We start from the raw sequence: 18712 nt of genomic DNA, 5'->3' as shown, positions 1-18712 counted from the left end.
TCCATAGATATCCCAGTATGTACTCGACTAGTTAAAGCCACGTCCAATTGCATGATCTGGATATTTACGCACTACTGCCTGTAGACTTTCTTTGAATGACTGTAAAACTATCACAGTGGAATCAGGTGGCCAGTAAAAACATTCAATAATGAACTTGGTTCCACCCAGATCTGTTATACATTACCAGATGACTTCACTGTCATACTCAACTTGGACCTCAATGGGTAGAAAAAAAAAAAAAATTGTGAACTGCAGTGAACACACCTCTTGTGCCATCTAATCTGTCTTTCTGATACATGTTCCATGAATCGCCAAATATCTAAAAGCTTTCCACTTCGTGTGTCAGCCATCTCTCAGTCCCAAGAATAATTTTGACAGTCAAAGTGTCTTTACTCTGATTGTGATCTGACTTCCCGGTCTGCATATGAGCTGCCCAGTGTTCATCGGAGTATCTCAGGGTGCCACATAGCCTAAAAAATGTGGCTTCCTTTGTGTAGTGCACCCCAGCCTATCAAGGGGAGTCCTGCAAATTCCTATCTCTCAACACAGATCTATAAATCTGCAGCCAAGACTGTCACATAGTTGATGAAGCCTTTGGTTGAGACCCTTCACTTGGCTATGAACCAAAGGAACCTGACCAAGTCTGGCAACAATGCTGCAAATTGTGAGCTCTGCTTGCACTTCATATGTGAGGCCAGCAGTCTTCACCACTTCAGTCAGCCGCCTGTATGAACTGAGGATAACTTCAGAACCCATGCGACAAGTGTTATTGGTCCCATTGTCAGCCCCTACTTTCAGACGACTCACCCTTCATGCATGATAGCCTCAGGCGAGGCCATCTCTACATCTTGGATGAGGCTCCCGGGCAGACATACCGACTGCACATTGGCCATATCACCATACAGCCCTAACCCTCCCACCACCCCCAAGAATCAGCTACAAAGGAGCACCCCTCTTATCACCCTGAACTGGAACAACTAAACAATATTCTTCACTAGGACTTCCACTATCTATCATGCCCTGAAATGAGGGACATCCTACCCAAGATCCTTACCAACTATCCTGAAGTGTTATTCCATTGCCCACCCAACATACACAAAGTTCTAGTCCTTTCCTATGCCACTACCACTTCCAACTCCTTGCGACAGGGATCATATCCCTGGAAAAGACGTGCCCAGTACATCCTACTCCAGTCTGGTCATAGACTTATCCTCCACCTTCAGAGGCAGGGCCACCTGTGAAAGCAGCCACATAATATACCAACTCTGCTGCAGTCACTGCACCATTTTTTGTCTCAGTGACAACCAACTAACTCTCCACCAGAATGAATGACTATCTGTGTCTAAAAACAAAGTTGACCATCTGGTGGCACAACATGCTCGTTTTAATAGCTGCTTCACAACCCAGTTCATCTGGATTCCTCTCTCCAGCACCAGCTTTTGTGTATTACACCAATGGAGTTACCTTGCAACACTTCTTTTGCCCCTGTAACCCTCCTGGCCTGAATCTCCAGTAACCCTTAACACTCTGTTCCCACACCTCCCACTCAACAATTTGCCTTTCCTCTGTCCTATCACCCCATCCCAATCCACATCTCCATGTCGGCTTCTTCATTCGATGCTCGTCACTGCCTCCGCCATCATGCCTCATATACCTAGCTCGTACATCTGCCACTCCTCCCTCTCACATTCCTAGCCAGCAAACCATCTGCCTCCCTCTGAGTTGATGGGTACCCATCCTCAACCCCTCTTCCTGCCTGCCACCTCAATTTTAAAAGCAATCTACGGCATGGTGCTCAATGTGAGTCTTGTAGCATCTGCAAAGGAGTTGGATGGGCATCTCATTGCTGCTATCATACGTATTGTATGAATCTGCTGTTGAATGTGCTGCTGTTTCTTGGACCTTCTCTACCTACTCTACCTCTTCTACTGATCCAACCTAATACGGGTCGTTACACTGATGAGCAAAAGTAAAGAATGATTTGAATAATAAAGTGCAGCAGCACTTAAATTAAATTTCGTGAGGATTCTTCCACTGAATTTGTCTGCAATATACTTATCTTAAAACAGTTTTTATTGGGGTATTCCACATTTGGTTACTCCAGTTGTATACTCCTAGATTTCATCTGCAAGTGTGTTTGCTTCTCACTGTTTGTTATTTCAGTGTTAGAATTTTGTATAATAAAAGAAAAAAAGTGATGACAGTTTTCTTTCCTATCAGGGCTATGATCGCAGTGTGGACTGGTGGTGTCTTGGGGCTGTATTGTATGAAATGTTGCATGGGTTACCCCCTTTCTACTCACGCAATACTCATGACATGTATGACCGCATTCTGAACAAACCACTGAAGTTAAGGACTGGGATTTCGGAAAGTGCAAAAGACATTCTTGCCAAGGTTTGTATGCATTGGTTAAAAAAAAAAATTGCTTTTTGTAACAGAAATAATATCTTGAAGAAATCTCATTTCCTTGGCGGTGAGTGAAGAGGTAATTCAATGTTTAGTCCTCTGTAAGCAACATCTATCCCAGTACATGTACTACAAACAACTTAATACATTACCTTGTTGGCACTCTGTTTATGTACTACGGCAATTCCACCAGATGTTCTATAAAATAATAATTTACCGTCTTTTTAAACTGCAACTACCAGTGACTGAAAGAGTATAAAAATAATTTACACTCATGCTTCATTCTAAAATTTTATTTATGCCTTGTAAATGGCCAGTTGTGCTAGATCCTCATTTAAAGGCATCTTGTTCTTTGCTTTCTTAAAATTCAATGATTTGTTTTACACTCTATTGGTGATAATGTTGGTGAATATCTTGTAAGTATGGTAAGTATGTCATTTCCTACCTTGTTTATTTAATTTCTTCTGAAGGACTTTCAGCCTGATGATTGTGTTTCTTTATAGCTTTGCATCTATTTTTGCTCTGTAACCTAAATAGAAAAAGATATTCATGAATATTGCATATAAAATAATTAAGTACAGTAGAGCGTCAATTATCAGTATGTCTGTCAACCGAATGACCACTCAACCAAACTGTTACTTGCTCGCACATGCCGCCTCCCCGCCCTCCTCTCCCCTCCCCCACAACACTGCCAAGTTGCCAACAATCGTAACCATTTGTGCTTAGCTACAATCACTTGTCAACTTTGCCTGTCACCCCAGCATCTCATTAACTAGTTGTCCAGAAAATGAAGTTGGATATATATTGGCTGCTTGTGAAGCATTTAAGTGTTTAGGTACTGCCTTGCAGTGATGGTTTGAAGCTCAAGTTGAAAATGACTCATATCAGATATGGTCGTGAGAAAGTACATGACTTAGCTGCTAGTAAGTGGGTAGGCTTGCTTAGACAGTCCAGAATTAAGGACTTTTTTAAGCTTTGATTCTGTATGTATATAGTTTACATGGAAAATGCATATGTATTACATACATTTTGTTTACTTGGCTGTATTACGTACATTCCTACTGTGCTTGCCTTTGTAATAATAAGAGATTGTAGTTTTGATAAATATATGTAGTTTTTTATTGGTAAATAAAAGTATAGTTAGATTACCCACATAAACCAGTTTTCCAAACATCCATGTCCCCCATTTAGTATGGCTAATCAACACACCACTGTACTGGAATAAGGATACAAAAGATGAACATTAAGTTTCAGTGGTTGGGTTACTGTAAGAAGTGTTGGACAAAAGAAGTACAAATGTGACACCTGAAGAGGAGAATGGAGTAAGTGTAAACAAAATAGAAATGACAGAATTAGATAATGTACTACAGAAAGTGAAAAACATGAAAATACCAAGAAGGGACAGCATAACCCCTGAATTGATAGAGTATGCATCTTCTGACACCTAAATTCCTCCTTTTCATCAACAAATGCTGGACAACGAAAGAAATTCCAAACTGGTGTAAATTGGCCACAAGAACACCTTTGTTTAAGAAAGTAGACACTAAACACTGAGGATTTTAGGGTCCTCTCCTTACTCAATAATGGGTATGGAATATATTCGAAGATAACCCAAGCACACAGTAATTTGGGAAACTATCTTACTGGAGGAGCAAACTGGGCTCAGGAAGGGTAGGTGCTGTTCAGATACATTTGTCATGAGATAATAAGTGAAAAGCATGTAGAATTTAATAAACATACATATCTGCAGTTAGAGAGTAGAAGCATACCACACACTGACTAAAATCCAGCAAATGTACTAAAACTCCAAAATTGGCATTGCCAGAAAAGATAATATGAAAGTAAGAGCAAAATTAGGATTACAACAAGTATGTCAGTTTGTCTCTAATACTTGTTAATTTCATTGTCCTTGAAACTTTGAGACAATGGCTAAACGAAATAAGGTTTCACGTCCATAACTTCATTCATCGACATTAAACTTCATTCATCGACATTATGTAATGACAATGCTTTTTGCTGATGACCAACTTCTTATAGCAGACATCAGAGACATTATTGTAAGAGGCATTTCTAAATTAAAAATTACTGCCAAGATCTATAACCTAGCAGTCTCAACCCTACAAGACAAAAGCCAGGGTTTTCAAAAGTAAAGATCCAGTCCCAAGCAAAATGTTAATAAATGACAAATTCAACTTCTTGGGAAATACAATCAGCTTCACAAACGAAAAAGACGCACCAAAAAAATGAAAGATTTTGTTATATTGATGAGACCATATACAGAACACAATAAAATGGTGAGAGGAGAGAAAGCCTGATAAAGCTCTACAAAAGAATTGCATCACCATCTATACTTCATGATTGAGAGACATGACAGTAACAGCTGAAAATTGTGAGACATAATAATAACAGCTGAAAATCAATTAAGTATACAAGCTGCAGAAATAGACTTCTCAGGAAGAGCTGCTGGCTATAGATTATCTGATATAACGAGTACAGCTGTCAGACAAGAATTAAGACTGAAAGGAAAAAATGTACAGATGAAAGAATGTCAAAATAAAGGAAGAGATCATGTCACTGAATGAAAATGCAGTGCCTAAAACAGTAACGAGTTCTTGACAGGTACTGAAAAAATAACAGGCCACAAACTAGAGGACAAAACAGGCATATACGCAACACTTGAAAGGAGGAGGAAAAAGAAGAAAAAGAAGTGTCTGGCACAAATTTGAAACTTACTGCAGATTGCCACATCCTATCCCATGAGTCTGATTTTTAATACAAGACAGGCAATTTTTACTGGCATTTTGTTCTTGCTAAGTCTATTTTCGTATTGTTTTCTTGCATAAAACTGCATCTTGGAGAAACATGTTGTTTTGTATAAACTGACTTAACATATGACCTTTCTCATTTCTCACTTCACACCCTAACTTGTCTACTGAAAAAGGTTTTAAATTTTGCCCTGCTTGAACATGACAGTCCTCTGTTACAATCTTTTTGGGAGATTTGCTGTCATTTATCAACTTCTGTAACTATCTGTAAAGGTCTTCTACAGTACTTCGTCCTATAATGTGAGCATAGAGTTCATTAATTATTAAAACAAGATTCCTATTGTGACTTATACTCATTCACTAGGTATTGATATTACTTTTATTTTTCATACCAATACTTCACCAGAATCTGATCCCCACTCTTTTTCCCTGTGATGAAACATATGTTCTTTGTCTAGTTCTGTTTGGCTAAATCCAAAATAATTTTTTTGCTACACTAATGATGATCTTACTACAACTCTCTCAATCTTGTTCAGTTTTTCTTCCTACTCTGCCAATCTAACTTCATGGCCTGGAGTTCTACAATGTATTGTACTAAATAAAAAGCTGGAGAATCAGTTGTGTTTCTAAGGTCTGTGTTGCCTGTTTAGCTCAAAATTCCTATAGCAAGATGCAGGCACAAAAGTTACTGGAGTTATTCATAGTATACAGCAATTGAATTTTTGAGAGTATACGTCCACCTAGATGAGAATACCAACATCCCAGTACCTCACGTGGGGCAGTAGGGTCTTCAACAAACATATCTACATCTACATCCATACTCCACAAGCCACCTGATGGTGTGTGACGGAGCTACCCAACAACTGATAAACTATTTCAAAGAATAAAATTGCTGGAGAAATGTATAAGACAAAACATTGCCAACATTTGTGAAAACCACATCACCAAGAAAGATTCGTAATGGAAAAAGTACATGGCAGTACACAAATGATAAGGACTGCAGAGCTTTGTGGTCTCTGACTTTGAGAGTTTAGTATAATTTGAAGCCCACTGTGTGCCAGACATACAAGATTACTTTAATAAACTGGCAAACTGCAGGGAGGGAATCCTGACTGAAAATGCAGGGAAAAAGATTGTATAAACATGTGTCTGGAAATGCATCATTGCCATGCATCATTGCCATGCATCATTGCCATGCATCATTGCCATGCATCATTGCCATGCATCATTGCCATGCATCATTGCCATGCATCATTGCCATGCATCATTGCCATGCATCATTGCCATGCATCATTGCCATTGTGTGTTGCAGGTTGTATCATTGATGCAGCATCCTGTAAGCAGCAGAATGGTCTGGTATTCATGTTGGAACAAGCAGAGATGTATGGTTACACAGATGGAAACGGCTGCGAGGCAGCATGGCTACACAAAAACAAATACTCTCATGGACAACAATCTCATCACACAACTTTTCAAGCCCTTTTTGGGCATTTGTGGTCAGACAGATGAACATGCAGGGAAATGGTAGACTGCGTACACCAGATTTGGAGGACCAGGTTTTACAGGATTTCGAGCCAAACTGTAGTACAAGCTCCAGGCAAGTTGTCCACAAATATGGTGTAAGCCAAAGCACGGTTACGTGTATCCTGCATGAGAGCTGCTACTGTCCCTACAATCTGCAATGAGTGCAAGGATTGTCGGTAGCAGATTTCACTCAACAAGGAGGATTTTGTGGATGGTTTTTACACCAGACCATCACAATTATGGGGTTTCTGTCATCAGTGGTCATTTGTGGGCTGCAGACTAACCTTGGGAATGATTGAGGCATCTCAGCAGTGTTGGTCCAGTATCAGTAATTGGGACAGGATTTCTTGGTGACCACATACTTGGACTGATTATTATTCCACAACACTTTGACAGAGGAACATACCTGGACTTCTGTGGAATACTCCGCGTAGGCTGTTATTTCTGTATGATGGAATACCATCGCACTTCCGCATTACAGTTTGCTGGCACCTCAACATTATCTTCTCCAGACATTTGAAAGTGATGTGGTGGACATCTAGCATGGTCTGCTAGATCACTGGACTTAAACCCCCAGACTTTTACCTCTGGGGGCATTTGAAAAGCGTTGTGTGTGCTGAACCAGTACCTGATGGGCAGACCCTTCAACATAGTGTTCATGATGCCTGTGATGCTATTCAGAGCTGGGCTGGAATGTTTGAAAGAATGTGGCAATCCCTGATGCAAGATATGACTGCGTGCATTGCATCCTATGGAGGCCACTTTGAACATCTGTTGTGACATGAATGCGATGCAGTTCTGTACTGTGTTACAAGATTATTTGTTGCCATTGCATGCACACCGTCCATTTCCAGACAACTGTTCATAGGACCTTTTCCCCTCAGTTTCCAGTCAGGAATCTGTCCCTGCAGTATGTCAGTTTTATCATTGTGATTTTTGAGTTTCTCCCGGCGTATTTGATAATCCAAATATCCACGGGTGTGCTGCTGGTCTATAGTGTCCAACGGGCACAATATTTCGGCGATCATACATGTCGCCATCATCAGGTGAACTGACGGACTGAGCTCCTGTGAACGTGCCGGCACGGAGATCCGTACGCTATGGCTGCTCAGAGGGAACTGGGTTCGGTCGCGGCGGCGGCCGATTTAAATACCCTCCGCCCGCGGCGCGCTCCCTCCGCCGTCCGCGCCCCGCGCCACGGTCGTGCGGTGGAACAGATTGCGACGGCGTCTGAGATGACATCGGTGTGACGGCTCTGTCCGCCGTGGTCGTCACAACTATACATTTGCTCGATTTACTCTTGATTAACCCAATCGCTGGTTCCCAAGCCTTGCTAAGATTATAGCCACAGTCACGGTTTATGAGGTCGTCATTGGTGCAAATTTCGATGGCCTCTCTAACAACGCTGTCCCAGTATCTCGACGTCTGTACCAGAATCCTCGTGCGGTCATACTCCATGGCGTGATTTTCCGACAAGCAATGTTCAGCGACCGCCGACTTGCTTGGATACATCAGTCGTGTGTGCCTGTGGTGTTCACGGCATCGATCCTCGACGGTACGCATCGTCTGACCAATAAACGACTTGCCGCACTGGCACGGAATCTGGTACACGCCGGCCTTCCTCAAACCGAGGTCATCTTTGGCGCTCCCGACGAGTGCACGAGTTTTATTTGGAGGACATAACACAGTTCCGACCCGGTGTTTCTTCAGAATGCGGGCGATTTTCCCCGAGAGTGCGCCTGTGTATGGAATAAGTGCAGTGCCTACCTCCTCCCTCGTGACTTCATCCATCTGAACAGGTTGTGCTGCAGTGGTTGGGCGGAGAGCACGTTGAATCTGCCTCTCTGAGTACCCATTTTTTTCAAAATACAGTTCTCAGATGTTCCAATTCCTGGGGTAGACTCTCTGCGTCAGAGATAGTGCGCGCCCTATGTACTAGAGTTTTAAGTACCCCATTCGTCTGTGAAGGGTGGTGGCAGCTGTCTGCGTGCAAATACAGATCAGTGTGCGTTGTCTTCCGATACACCCCATGACCTAGGGTGCCGTCAGCTCTTCTCTTGACCAAGACGTCAAGGAAAGGTAATTTACCCTCCGTTTCAGTCTCCATAGTGAATTTGATGTTGGGGTGTATGGAGTTTAGATGTGTAAGGAAGTCAAGGAGTTTATCCATACCATGTGGTATGTGGAAAGTAACAGTGTAATGAAAAGGATAGTTGCTACTCACCATATAGTTGAGATGCTGAGTCACAGAAAAGCACAACAAAAAGACTGTCACAGAATTTGCTTTTGGCCAACAAGGCCTTTTTCAAAATTAGAAAACATACACACATGCACACACTCACACAAATGCAACTTGCACACACATGACCGCAGTCTCTGGCAGCTAGAGCCAGACTCCAGTCTGTTTTACAGTTCAGAGGGAAAGTATTCTGTTACTTAACATGGAGAAAGTATATTTTCACCCACAAAGTGTTTTTTTAACCTGGAAATCCAGGAAAATCCATGAATTATTATTTTTTTTCCTTGCTGGCATATGCACCATGTGTAATGCTTCTGAAACCACTGTAGCATGGTTCTGGCTCTAAGACATGGACAATTATACTGTTTAAAGACAACATCACTGTCAGGGAAAACATCAAGCATGAAGGGATGCAGGTGGTTTGCAGGTGTCAGCGTGTCTTCGTTTACTATCACAGATCCCACGCAAGCACAATAGAATGTCTCTCGTAGTGTAATAGTGCTCCCACCAGCGTGCACCCATGGCGCACTGCATGTTTCAGGCCACCGTTCACCCCAATGATGGCGTTTGTGGAGACAACAGACTAACTAGTGTAGCAAAAATGTGAGTCACCCGAAGGGCCAACATGTTTCCATTGATAGACTGTAGAATCCCAATGGTCCCATGCCCACTGCAATCATAATTGACGATGTCTTTGGGTCAGCATGTGAACACGGAGGGTGGTCTACTGCAGAGCTCCATGTTCAACAATGTACGATGAACAGCGTTCACAAGCATTGTCCTCTTTTGGCAGAGATGTCACGAATCTGTTCTACTGTCCTACTATACAGAGCAAACAAGCCTCCAAACCCATGTTCAGTCAAGAGTCGTGAATGTCCAACAAGTTTGGCACCTAGTGTTAGTTTCACTGTCCTTCTACCTCTTTCCGCAGATGCTCACGACAGCACACAAACATTTGACCAGCTTCACTGTTTTCGATATACTTGTTCACAGCCTGTGCAAATAATAATCTGCCCTTTGTCAAAGTTACTTATCTGAATGTATTTCCCAATTTGCAGCCCATATCTTTGCTAGGATGATCACCCGTCTGCTTACATACTTTTGTCACTGTGTCACATGCCTGCAATGCCTCCAGGCGGCACCGAACGTCACGGTAGGCAGGGCCCATAATGTTTTGGCCTATCAGTGTACACATCAGCAAAATTTGGTGTCACGTTGATCATTACGTATAGGTCTTGAAATTTTAACGAATATATGAATATTGATGTGTAAAAGCTGATAGCATAACTTCCTATTATATTTCAATCCTCACTGAACAAATGCTATTTCCATAACAGTCACCATCTTTCTGTTATATGAAGAGAATGGTGTTTCCCAAGGAAGTGTTGGAGGGTCATATTTTACCTTCAGTGAACAGTTTTACGTACATAGTGACAAATCTGTTTGAATGCTCTTTATGATAGATGTATCAAATTTTTATTCTTTTTTTCCATTCCACATCTAGCAACATACAAACTGCAACTATTGATTTGGTAATGGAACGAGAGTACGTCAAAACAGGCAGGTTTTTAATAGCTTTAAAAATTCAGTTCATCCCCCCTTTCATCTCCTTTGTGTTGGTGAACTTAAAAAATAGTGGTATTTGAGCATTATAACAATGCCAACCTAGTAAAAAGAATACTTTCACTCTCCTTGATTTATTCCACATATTCAGTTCCCTTACTTCCTACTGCACAAATTTATGTATTGTATGTGGCGACGTTTCTCTCCTCCATTCTCTTTGATGATCTATTTATGAAACAGTATAGCTCTTGTGTGATTATACATGACTCTCTTCTTTGAGACCTTGGCAGTTACAGTTCTCATTTCCCTCGAAGATGATATTTGTTAACCATCTACTCTAAAACCTAAGCAAATAGAGTAACTGAAATAATTTTAGAGGAGCTGTATCTCACTTTTGTAATAGTTTTACTATGGTTAAGGGAAAATAGTTTTTCTTGTATCTCTATGTTACAGTTATTACATAAAGACAACCAGCAGCGCCTGGGATCTGGTTATCGTGGATTCGATGAAGTAAAACTACATTCTTTCTTTGACTCTGTTGATTGGGAGTTGCTGCTTGCAAAGAAAATTCAGCCACCTTTCAACCCTAATGTGGTATGTATCTTTTTACAGTATTTCTATTATTCCTGAAATAATTATTGAAATCAAAATTTTCTTGAGCTTTTAAACTAAAAGGTTTTCCAGTGTGAAGGAAAAAGGCAAGGTTGGAAATGGAAGTAAGCAAAAATAAATAGTGCCAGAAGGGAAGAAAAGGATATCGAAGTAATGTACAAGATACAAAAGATGCAACAGTTTAACTATGTACAGTAATATGGAAGAGTAAAATTCTAGTGTAATAGAAAGTAATCTCGAGTGCCAAATCCAGAAACTGTTACCTAAATTTCCACAAGTAAAAAAAGAAAAAGAAAAGAAAGAAACTGAGAAGTGCTTATAAATAGATGTGCTGTCTTCCTTTCTTGTCAACACTGCCTGTTTCCTTGTTAAACCCCGTGTTGCATTTGCCCTCTGATGTCTGCCTTTGACTTGATATATGTAGCAGATTTATAACTGGAGGCACATGATCAAATGTAGCTTATACTACCCACACACAGAAATAATTTCTATATTTTATAAAATAATGTTTTGAGTAGTTTCCGTTAGGAGTTTGCTTAATACTCCTATCTTCGTTGTGTAAAAATAGTTCTCAGGAAAATAAAATTTATTTTATATAAACATTTAAAAGTGAAAATGAATGATAGTGGTTGATCTCATCAGGAAGGTGCATCAGAGAATTAATTTGTGTAATCATTTGTCTTCATGTAAAGTTTACCCTTTATATTGGTGTCTGGAATGCTCCTCCAGGTGCTGGAGAGCAAGGGATTCAATTTCAGAGATGTAATATATGAAGCAGGGATCACACAGTAGCAGTATCTTTCAGAGGAAACAGAGATGGTTCTTAGATACGTTTTCTATGGAGATGTGCTTTTGCAGTAGCAAGTTTGTGAGGGCCAGGGACTGGCAGATGCTGAAAAAGTGAAGGTCGTTGTGAAAGGAGGGGTGGGATCCAGAGAGGAATTTTTATGGTCAGGCCATTAAATGATTCCATGGTTTAGGCAGCATATAAGGAATAGGATGTGGGTTTGCCTTTTAGCCCGGAAAAGGGTTTTTTTTTTTTTTTTTTTTTTTTTTAGTGGGCAGAAAGATGGAGCAAGGGACTGTTGTGGCAGGGATGGTGTAAAGGAAACAGGAATAACATAGAAATGGGCAGTATAAGGTGTTGATGGTTGTGAGAGGAGAGCAAATATGCGTGAAAAATATGTAGAGAGATGCAAATATGTGAAAAACGTACAGTAACATGTGAGAAAAGAACAGATAATGTATGGGAGTACATGTATGTTGTAATAAGGGAAGAGAGGGGGGAGGGGTAGATCAAGGATCACAAGTTCATGTGGCACTGGCAGGTGTGGCAAATAAAATGCTAAAGAACATGAGGATGAGGGATGAAGTGGGAGCAGTAGGTATAAATATAATTATCAGAGGGAAGAATTTGAAGCATCATTTGCTGCATCAACAATTTGTACAGTTACAAAACTACACTTTGTGTGTGGTCGATCATTGATATAGTGTGGCTCGGAAGTTAATGCAGTTTGGAAGGTGATTAATAAACATAGGAAAGAAGAGTAAGAATGAAAACTGAGAAGAGTAATACTATAGAGAATGGTAACAAAGGAAAACATCACAGGGTAGTGGGATGGAAGAATAGCCACTCAGCAATGGAAACTCAAAGTTCTAATAAACTGAATATTCTTGAAAAAAAAACAGCTGAGGTGGGACACTTCAAAATGTCCTTTAACAGCCATGCCCAGTTGTAAAAACACTTACATTAATAACATTCCAACGATAATAATCTTGAAAATATTGAATACGCGTGAGCATCTTTCCCATAGTAATGCATCCTTTTTCTTTTGTGATTAGCTCACTGATTGAGTGTAGGAGTTATGGATTCAAGGAGACATTAAGAAATGTTAGATTCTGGGTTGGTAGGACACTCAAAGGTTTGTCTGGCCAGTACAACATTTGTGTTGATGATTTAAACATGGTCAAACTGGTAATGGTTGCAGGTAAACGATAATTACCCCCCTGCTATATCACAAGTCATTGATCAAGAGACCACTGTCCTGTAATTCCATCCTTTCCATGCTCCTAGATTCCCCATCCTCTTAACAGTTAATTATTACAGTTTCTGGAGACAGATGGAGTAAATCCAGTGGCTTCATATTTTCTGAAAGTGTGTGTTACTTTCCTAGACTTCTGTGACACTGTGTGGTGTCATGTTCACCTCAGATCAGTTGTACCTTACATGTGTGTATCTGTTTGTACCATCCTAGTGAGACAATTAGTAAACACTTGTGTTGTACACTCCCTGCATATCCTTTCTTGTCATGAGAGTATGTGCATCACTTCATTTTGTAATTATTACTACTACTTCAGTCTGTAGCTGCACCCATTTACTCATAGTTCACCAATTCATCGGGTATGGATGAATGATTGTGTAGCATTGATAATATGCATTTTGATTTACTACCAGAAATTGGATTGATATAAGTAATTTTGTCTTATCTGTTGTAACCTCAGTGTTGGCTATGCTATAAAATAGTGCTAAATTCCTTTGTGTCAGTTTTACCACATGCTGAAGTTTTGTTGAAAAATCACTGTGCTTGACACAATCTTTCCGTAATTGGTTGCAGTGGCATCAATGCCGAACTTACTTGCCCACATACGGCACGGTAAATGGCTTCTCACATTCTTGCAACTTGATGTCTTGTGTAATTAATACTTTCTGCCAGTATCCATAACAGTCTAGCAATAGTATTTTGTCACAGTATAGTGATAGTCATATTCTCATCTAATTTACTCAATCATTTCGGAATGACTGCCAGGGAATTATTGATGCTACTGCATAGCTCACTCATTCTGTGAATTCCTTAGCTACCTCCCCTGTCCCTCTAGTGTAGCTCAGTACATTACGTTCTGGGTTCATTAGTTGAGTGGTATGCCACTATACCATAGTTTGCACACTAACTACTGTATCTTGCACCTGCCTTATCGTTGTATTAAAAAATATGGTTTTTAACAAAGTCCCACCTGTGTTGAGCCATCCCCTCTTTCTATGTATAGCTGCCTGCATCACTGCTTCTGTCACTTGCTGTGTCTGTGCTCTTAACTGGTCATACGAAAGTTGCAGCTCTTGGTATTCATCATTAGTCTCGGAGCCAATAGCTCCTATCTGTGCCTCTTCATGTAACTCCCTGAATGCCACTTGTAGCCTGCAAATCTTGTTTCTGTCTTTCCATGCCTCAAAAATTAATCCTAGGGTCCAGTAAGGACTAGCCAGCAATACCATATGATTGTGTGGAAAACAAGCCTGGAGTTCAGTGGTTGGTTCAGAATTGCACTTCTCTGATGACATGTAGTAGCGTCATGAATACAGTTATTCTTTAGGGTGTCCCTGCTGTTAAGCCACCTAATGGAAAGGAATGACCATCAATTCCCCTCCCTTTTTCGAAAGGAGTGCCACATAACAAGCATAACAGTGACATACATTAATATCATACAATACAAATACGTATCAAACTACATCAAAAAAATTAAGTACACTATAAACTAGTTCCTCAGTCTAAGTTTGCACAGTGCCCTGTGTGTAGCATGAATATCTGATAGCACATTCTTCTTAACCTTCCTCAGTTTTTTACTTTACTGTTTCACTGTTACTGGAATTTGTAATAAAATATCTATTTTGCTATTGAATGGCTTTACTCCTCTGATGTGTACAACGGAAGTTTGGTAGGTAACTGGATCTAAACATTGACCTGGGAGGTCACCTTATGGACCAGTGTGTTCATTCTTGCCTTTCAGGTGCTTTTGTTTTAGTTTTTTGAACTCTTTGCCAAACCTCATGTATTCCTTTTGCAAATTTCTTCCCTGGCCTTACACCAGATGCTTTCAGTATGTTGGAGTGGGACAGCATTTTTTATCCAGACACCTCCTTGCAGGGCGAGAGACCACTTGCAGGGCGAGACACCACTTGCAGGGTGAGACACCAGTACTTGTGTGGACTGTAGAATTGTATGTGTTGACAACACAACTAAAGTATATGGCCCAATGTGCGTGTTAGCTGTTGACCTAATGACTTACCATCTTCGACATTATTCCGTGAGCATATCCCATTTGTCAGATGTTTGCACATGAAATAGGCTCGTCCATAACTTGTGAACATGAAGTACACAGCATAGATGTTTCATCATATCAGATAAGAAGTTAGTATTTTGATCAGCTGATAAGGTTTCCAGCACAACTGATTTAAGAATCCAATTATTCACTAACACTGTAGAACTTGCTGGTCTGGAATTACTGTTATAGATATAAACCTTTAAATATGGCCAGTGATTGTTAATATGTACATATTGTCAGCTGGAATTCTGTTGAAGGGGCCTAAAGTATCAAGCCCTACCATTCCAAAGGGTTTGGACGCCTCAGGCAACTTTGAAGAGGAATTCTTTTATGGTTGAAATCTGGCTGCTGTTTCACACATCGAGCCTCCTTGCGTTGTCTTGTGTGCCACCAAAACTTTTTAGCTACTCTCCTATCAGTTGCTCTTTGGCCCCCATGACCTGACAAAATATGGTCACATGCCTGTGGTAACATCATTTCTCGGTTACAATGGAACCGCTATGTACAGTCCAGATTTCGTAGATCTGCAAAGTAAGCCTACATGTGCTGTGAACTGCAGCTGCGACCGAAATTCCTGAGAGTCTGCATCAGCTGACTATTCTATCTGCCACTCACTCACATTTTTCCCAAGCGGTTGCAGTACTGTAACCGCTTGGCTCAAAGTATCTGCATTTGTTTGCTTTCTCCCAGGCTTGTGAACAACTTTATAATCAAACTCGCTCAGCTTTAGAGCTCACCTGGTTAATCTGCTAGAGGGATCCTTCAAGCCCAGTCAGTTATTGTGATTGGTTATTACTTTGAATTTATGCACATGTAGGTATCTAAAGTCCCATAGATCATCGCTAACATTTCCTCCTCTGTGGTATGGTAACTGTGTTCTGGTCTATTTAACCGTCAAAATGTATGATACAGGATGCTCTTCTGTCAATATCCTGACTCAAAACACAACAGAGAGCAGTATTGCTAGCCTGACAAGGATGGATAAATTCATTGTCAAAATCTGGAAACACTATACTGGGTCTTTGATTAATGCGTTCTTTAATGCTTGAAAGTTACATTCACACTCTGTCGACCACATAAATTTAATCACTTTTCCTTAACAAGTGATTTAACAGTTGATCAATTTGTGCAACTTCTTTAATAAAAAATTTTTGGTAACAATTACGGAGGCCCAGAAAAGATTGTAACTGTTCTGTTGTGTGGAGTTGCAAATTCAGAAACTCTGATGCTAAATGGGGATCGGTTCCTACACCTGCCCCATTAGTGACATGGCCCGAGTACTTGACTTTAGTCTGTGCAAAATTATATTTATTAGTACTTAGCATAAGACATATTGCTGTTAGTCTGTCAAATGGTTCCTCCAGCCATTAACAAATGTTCATCCATGTCATCCAAAAGAACTGTGTCATCGAGATACAACACACATACCATCTAGCAAGCTTTGAAATGTGGCTGGCACTTTCTGAAGCCTGAATGGCATCTGACAATATTGAAAAGGCTGTTTTAAGTCTACCTCGTGGTACAACCTCCATCTGGTGATACCCGCTACGCATATCCATTGTAGAGAAATTGTCAAGCTCTGCCATGATTTTTGTTATTGGATAGGCCTCGCTGGTAGTTCGAGCATTCGAATATCTGTAAGTGCAACAAAAGTGATATTTCTTGGTGCCATCTGTTGACTTTTCTGGGACCAGGGCCACAGGTTCTCCCTGTGGACTATCACTGGCATCTGTAATATCTTCTGCCAGTTACTGGTCAATAAATTCTTCCATGAGCAGTTGTAAATGCTTCAGTGTGTCATATGGCTTCTTATAAGCTGGAGCATTACTCCCTGTTGGTATGCAATGTTGGGTAATAGGAGTCATGGGTAATAGACTCTGTGCATTAAACAAATCCTTAAACAGTAACAATAGTGCTTCCATAACTTGCCGGTCACTGCCTGATGTGAGAGTCATTTTACTTTGTAACACAGTATAACTTATGGTATGCTTGTGGTTGTGGTTGATGTATGATATATCTGTATCCTCTTCCTCCAAAATATCTAATGTGGTAATCATTAAGCCTTTCAGTAGATTCCCATTGTCCATACCAAAATTATCCAGGTCAACCAGAACCATAAATATTCTCCACATATGTTACGTGCGCCACGCTGCTTCTGTGTAGAAAACAGTACATTGATCCAAATGTCCATTATTCCCCAGTGGTTCAACCAGGCGAAACATTTCCTGTGGTAAGTCTGTATTCCCAAATGCCCAAACTAATTTCCCCGTGCCTGACGGCACCTTATCATAGAACCCATCTTGTTTCGTTTGCAGCTTTACCACCTAGTAGAAACAGAGTTCCTCCAAGTTTATGTTGAGCTGTGTTGTCCCCACTGAATCTATACCATTGCAACCCACTTAACATAATGTATAACAAGGAGCTCCTATCTTTTTCTACCCAGGAGATGTAGTGTGACGAAAGATAAATGTGCCCTGTATCTATTAAAAATCTATGTTCCTTGCCACCAGAAAAACCCACAAGTAGCATTTCGTCTCTGTATATAACTTGCAGTATCACGTTTTATTGGGAACCTCTTCCGATGGCTGATATGTTCCCGTTCATGTTTAACAAATATTTCTCCTGAGATTAGTTCTCTCATTTCTGTGCACTGCGCTCCTGTGCTTTGTGACTGACTTGTCCACATTTGTAGCACTTTGGCCTATGACACTGTTTCTGCCTATCATGTCCACTACTGTCGCACCTTACTGTCAAAACACACACAACAGTCACTATGACCCTTTGTCAACTTTTGTCGCCTCTAAGTGCATAGCTACTCTAATACCCATAGCCAAATCTGAAGGATTCTCCATTCTAACCTTACTCAGGCACGCAGGGCTCTGTCTGAGTGGACCCTTATTTCCTTAGCTGCTCGTGGGACTGAGATAGAACCCTCGAAATCTTCTTCTTCTTTTCCTCCCAGCAGGAAGGGTGTACTGCCTGGGAGTTCTCACACCCATTCATCAAAGAGAATGAGGGAGGCTAGTCCTCCTGATAATTAACTTGTTGTCAGTAACGGGGCTCAAGGAGTCGTGAGTCATAATGTCTTCATAGTGATCAAGAGGAAGGAGGGGACGTTTGAAAAAGTGTCCCCCTTCTACACTCCTGGAAATTGAAATAAGAACACCGTGAATTCATTGTCCCAGGAAGGGGAAACTTTATTGACACATTCCTGGGATCAGATACATCACATGATCACACTGACAGAACCACAGGCACATAGACACAGGCAACAGAGCATGCACAATGTCAGCACTAGTACAGTGTATATCCACCTTTCGCAGCAATGCAGGCTGCTATTCTCCCATGGAGACGATCGTAGAGATGCTGGATGTAGTCCTGTGGAACGATGTACTGTGGAGACCTCACGCCCCACGTGTTGTGCAATTCGGCGGTACGTCCACCCGGCCTCCCGCATGCCCACTATACACCCTCGCTCAAAGTCCGTCAACTGCACATACGGTTC

The 18712-nt window shown here is 40.9% G+C and overlaps 1 protein-coding gene across 2 annotated transcripts in view; it reads left to right on the top strand.

Moving 5' to 3' along the window:
• The window catches only part of LOC126416464 (serine/threonine-protein kinase Sgk2-like), a 111472-nt gene that overhangs the window by 80542 nt on the left and 12218 nt on the right, over positions 1–18712 (top strand). The window contains exons 8-9 of one of the 2 annotated variants that reach the window (XM_050084200.1): positions 2221–2394; positions 10951–11091. In XM_050084200.1, the coding sequence (XP_049940157.1) occupies positions 2221–2394; positions 10951–11091 (315 nt within the window). The remainder of the gene's footprint in view (positions 1–2220; positions 2395–10950; positions 11092–18712) is intronic. The other variant, XM_050084201.1, reaches the window with a different exon arrangement.

The sequence above is a fragment of the Schistocerca serialis genome, chromosome 8 (genome assembly GCF_023864345.2).
Source record: "Schistocerca serialis cubense isolate TAMUIC-IGC-003099 chromosome 8, iqSchSeri2.2, whole genome shotgun sequence".
NCBI classification, from domain to species: domain Eukaryota; kingdom Metazoa; phylum Arthropoda; class Insecta; order Orthoptera; family Acrididae; genus Schistocerca; species Schistocerca serialis.
This window is presented reverse-complemented; position numbering and strand designations above follow the sequence as displayed.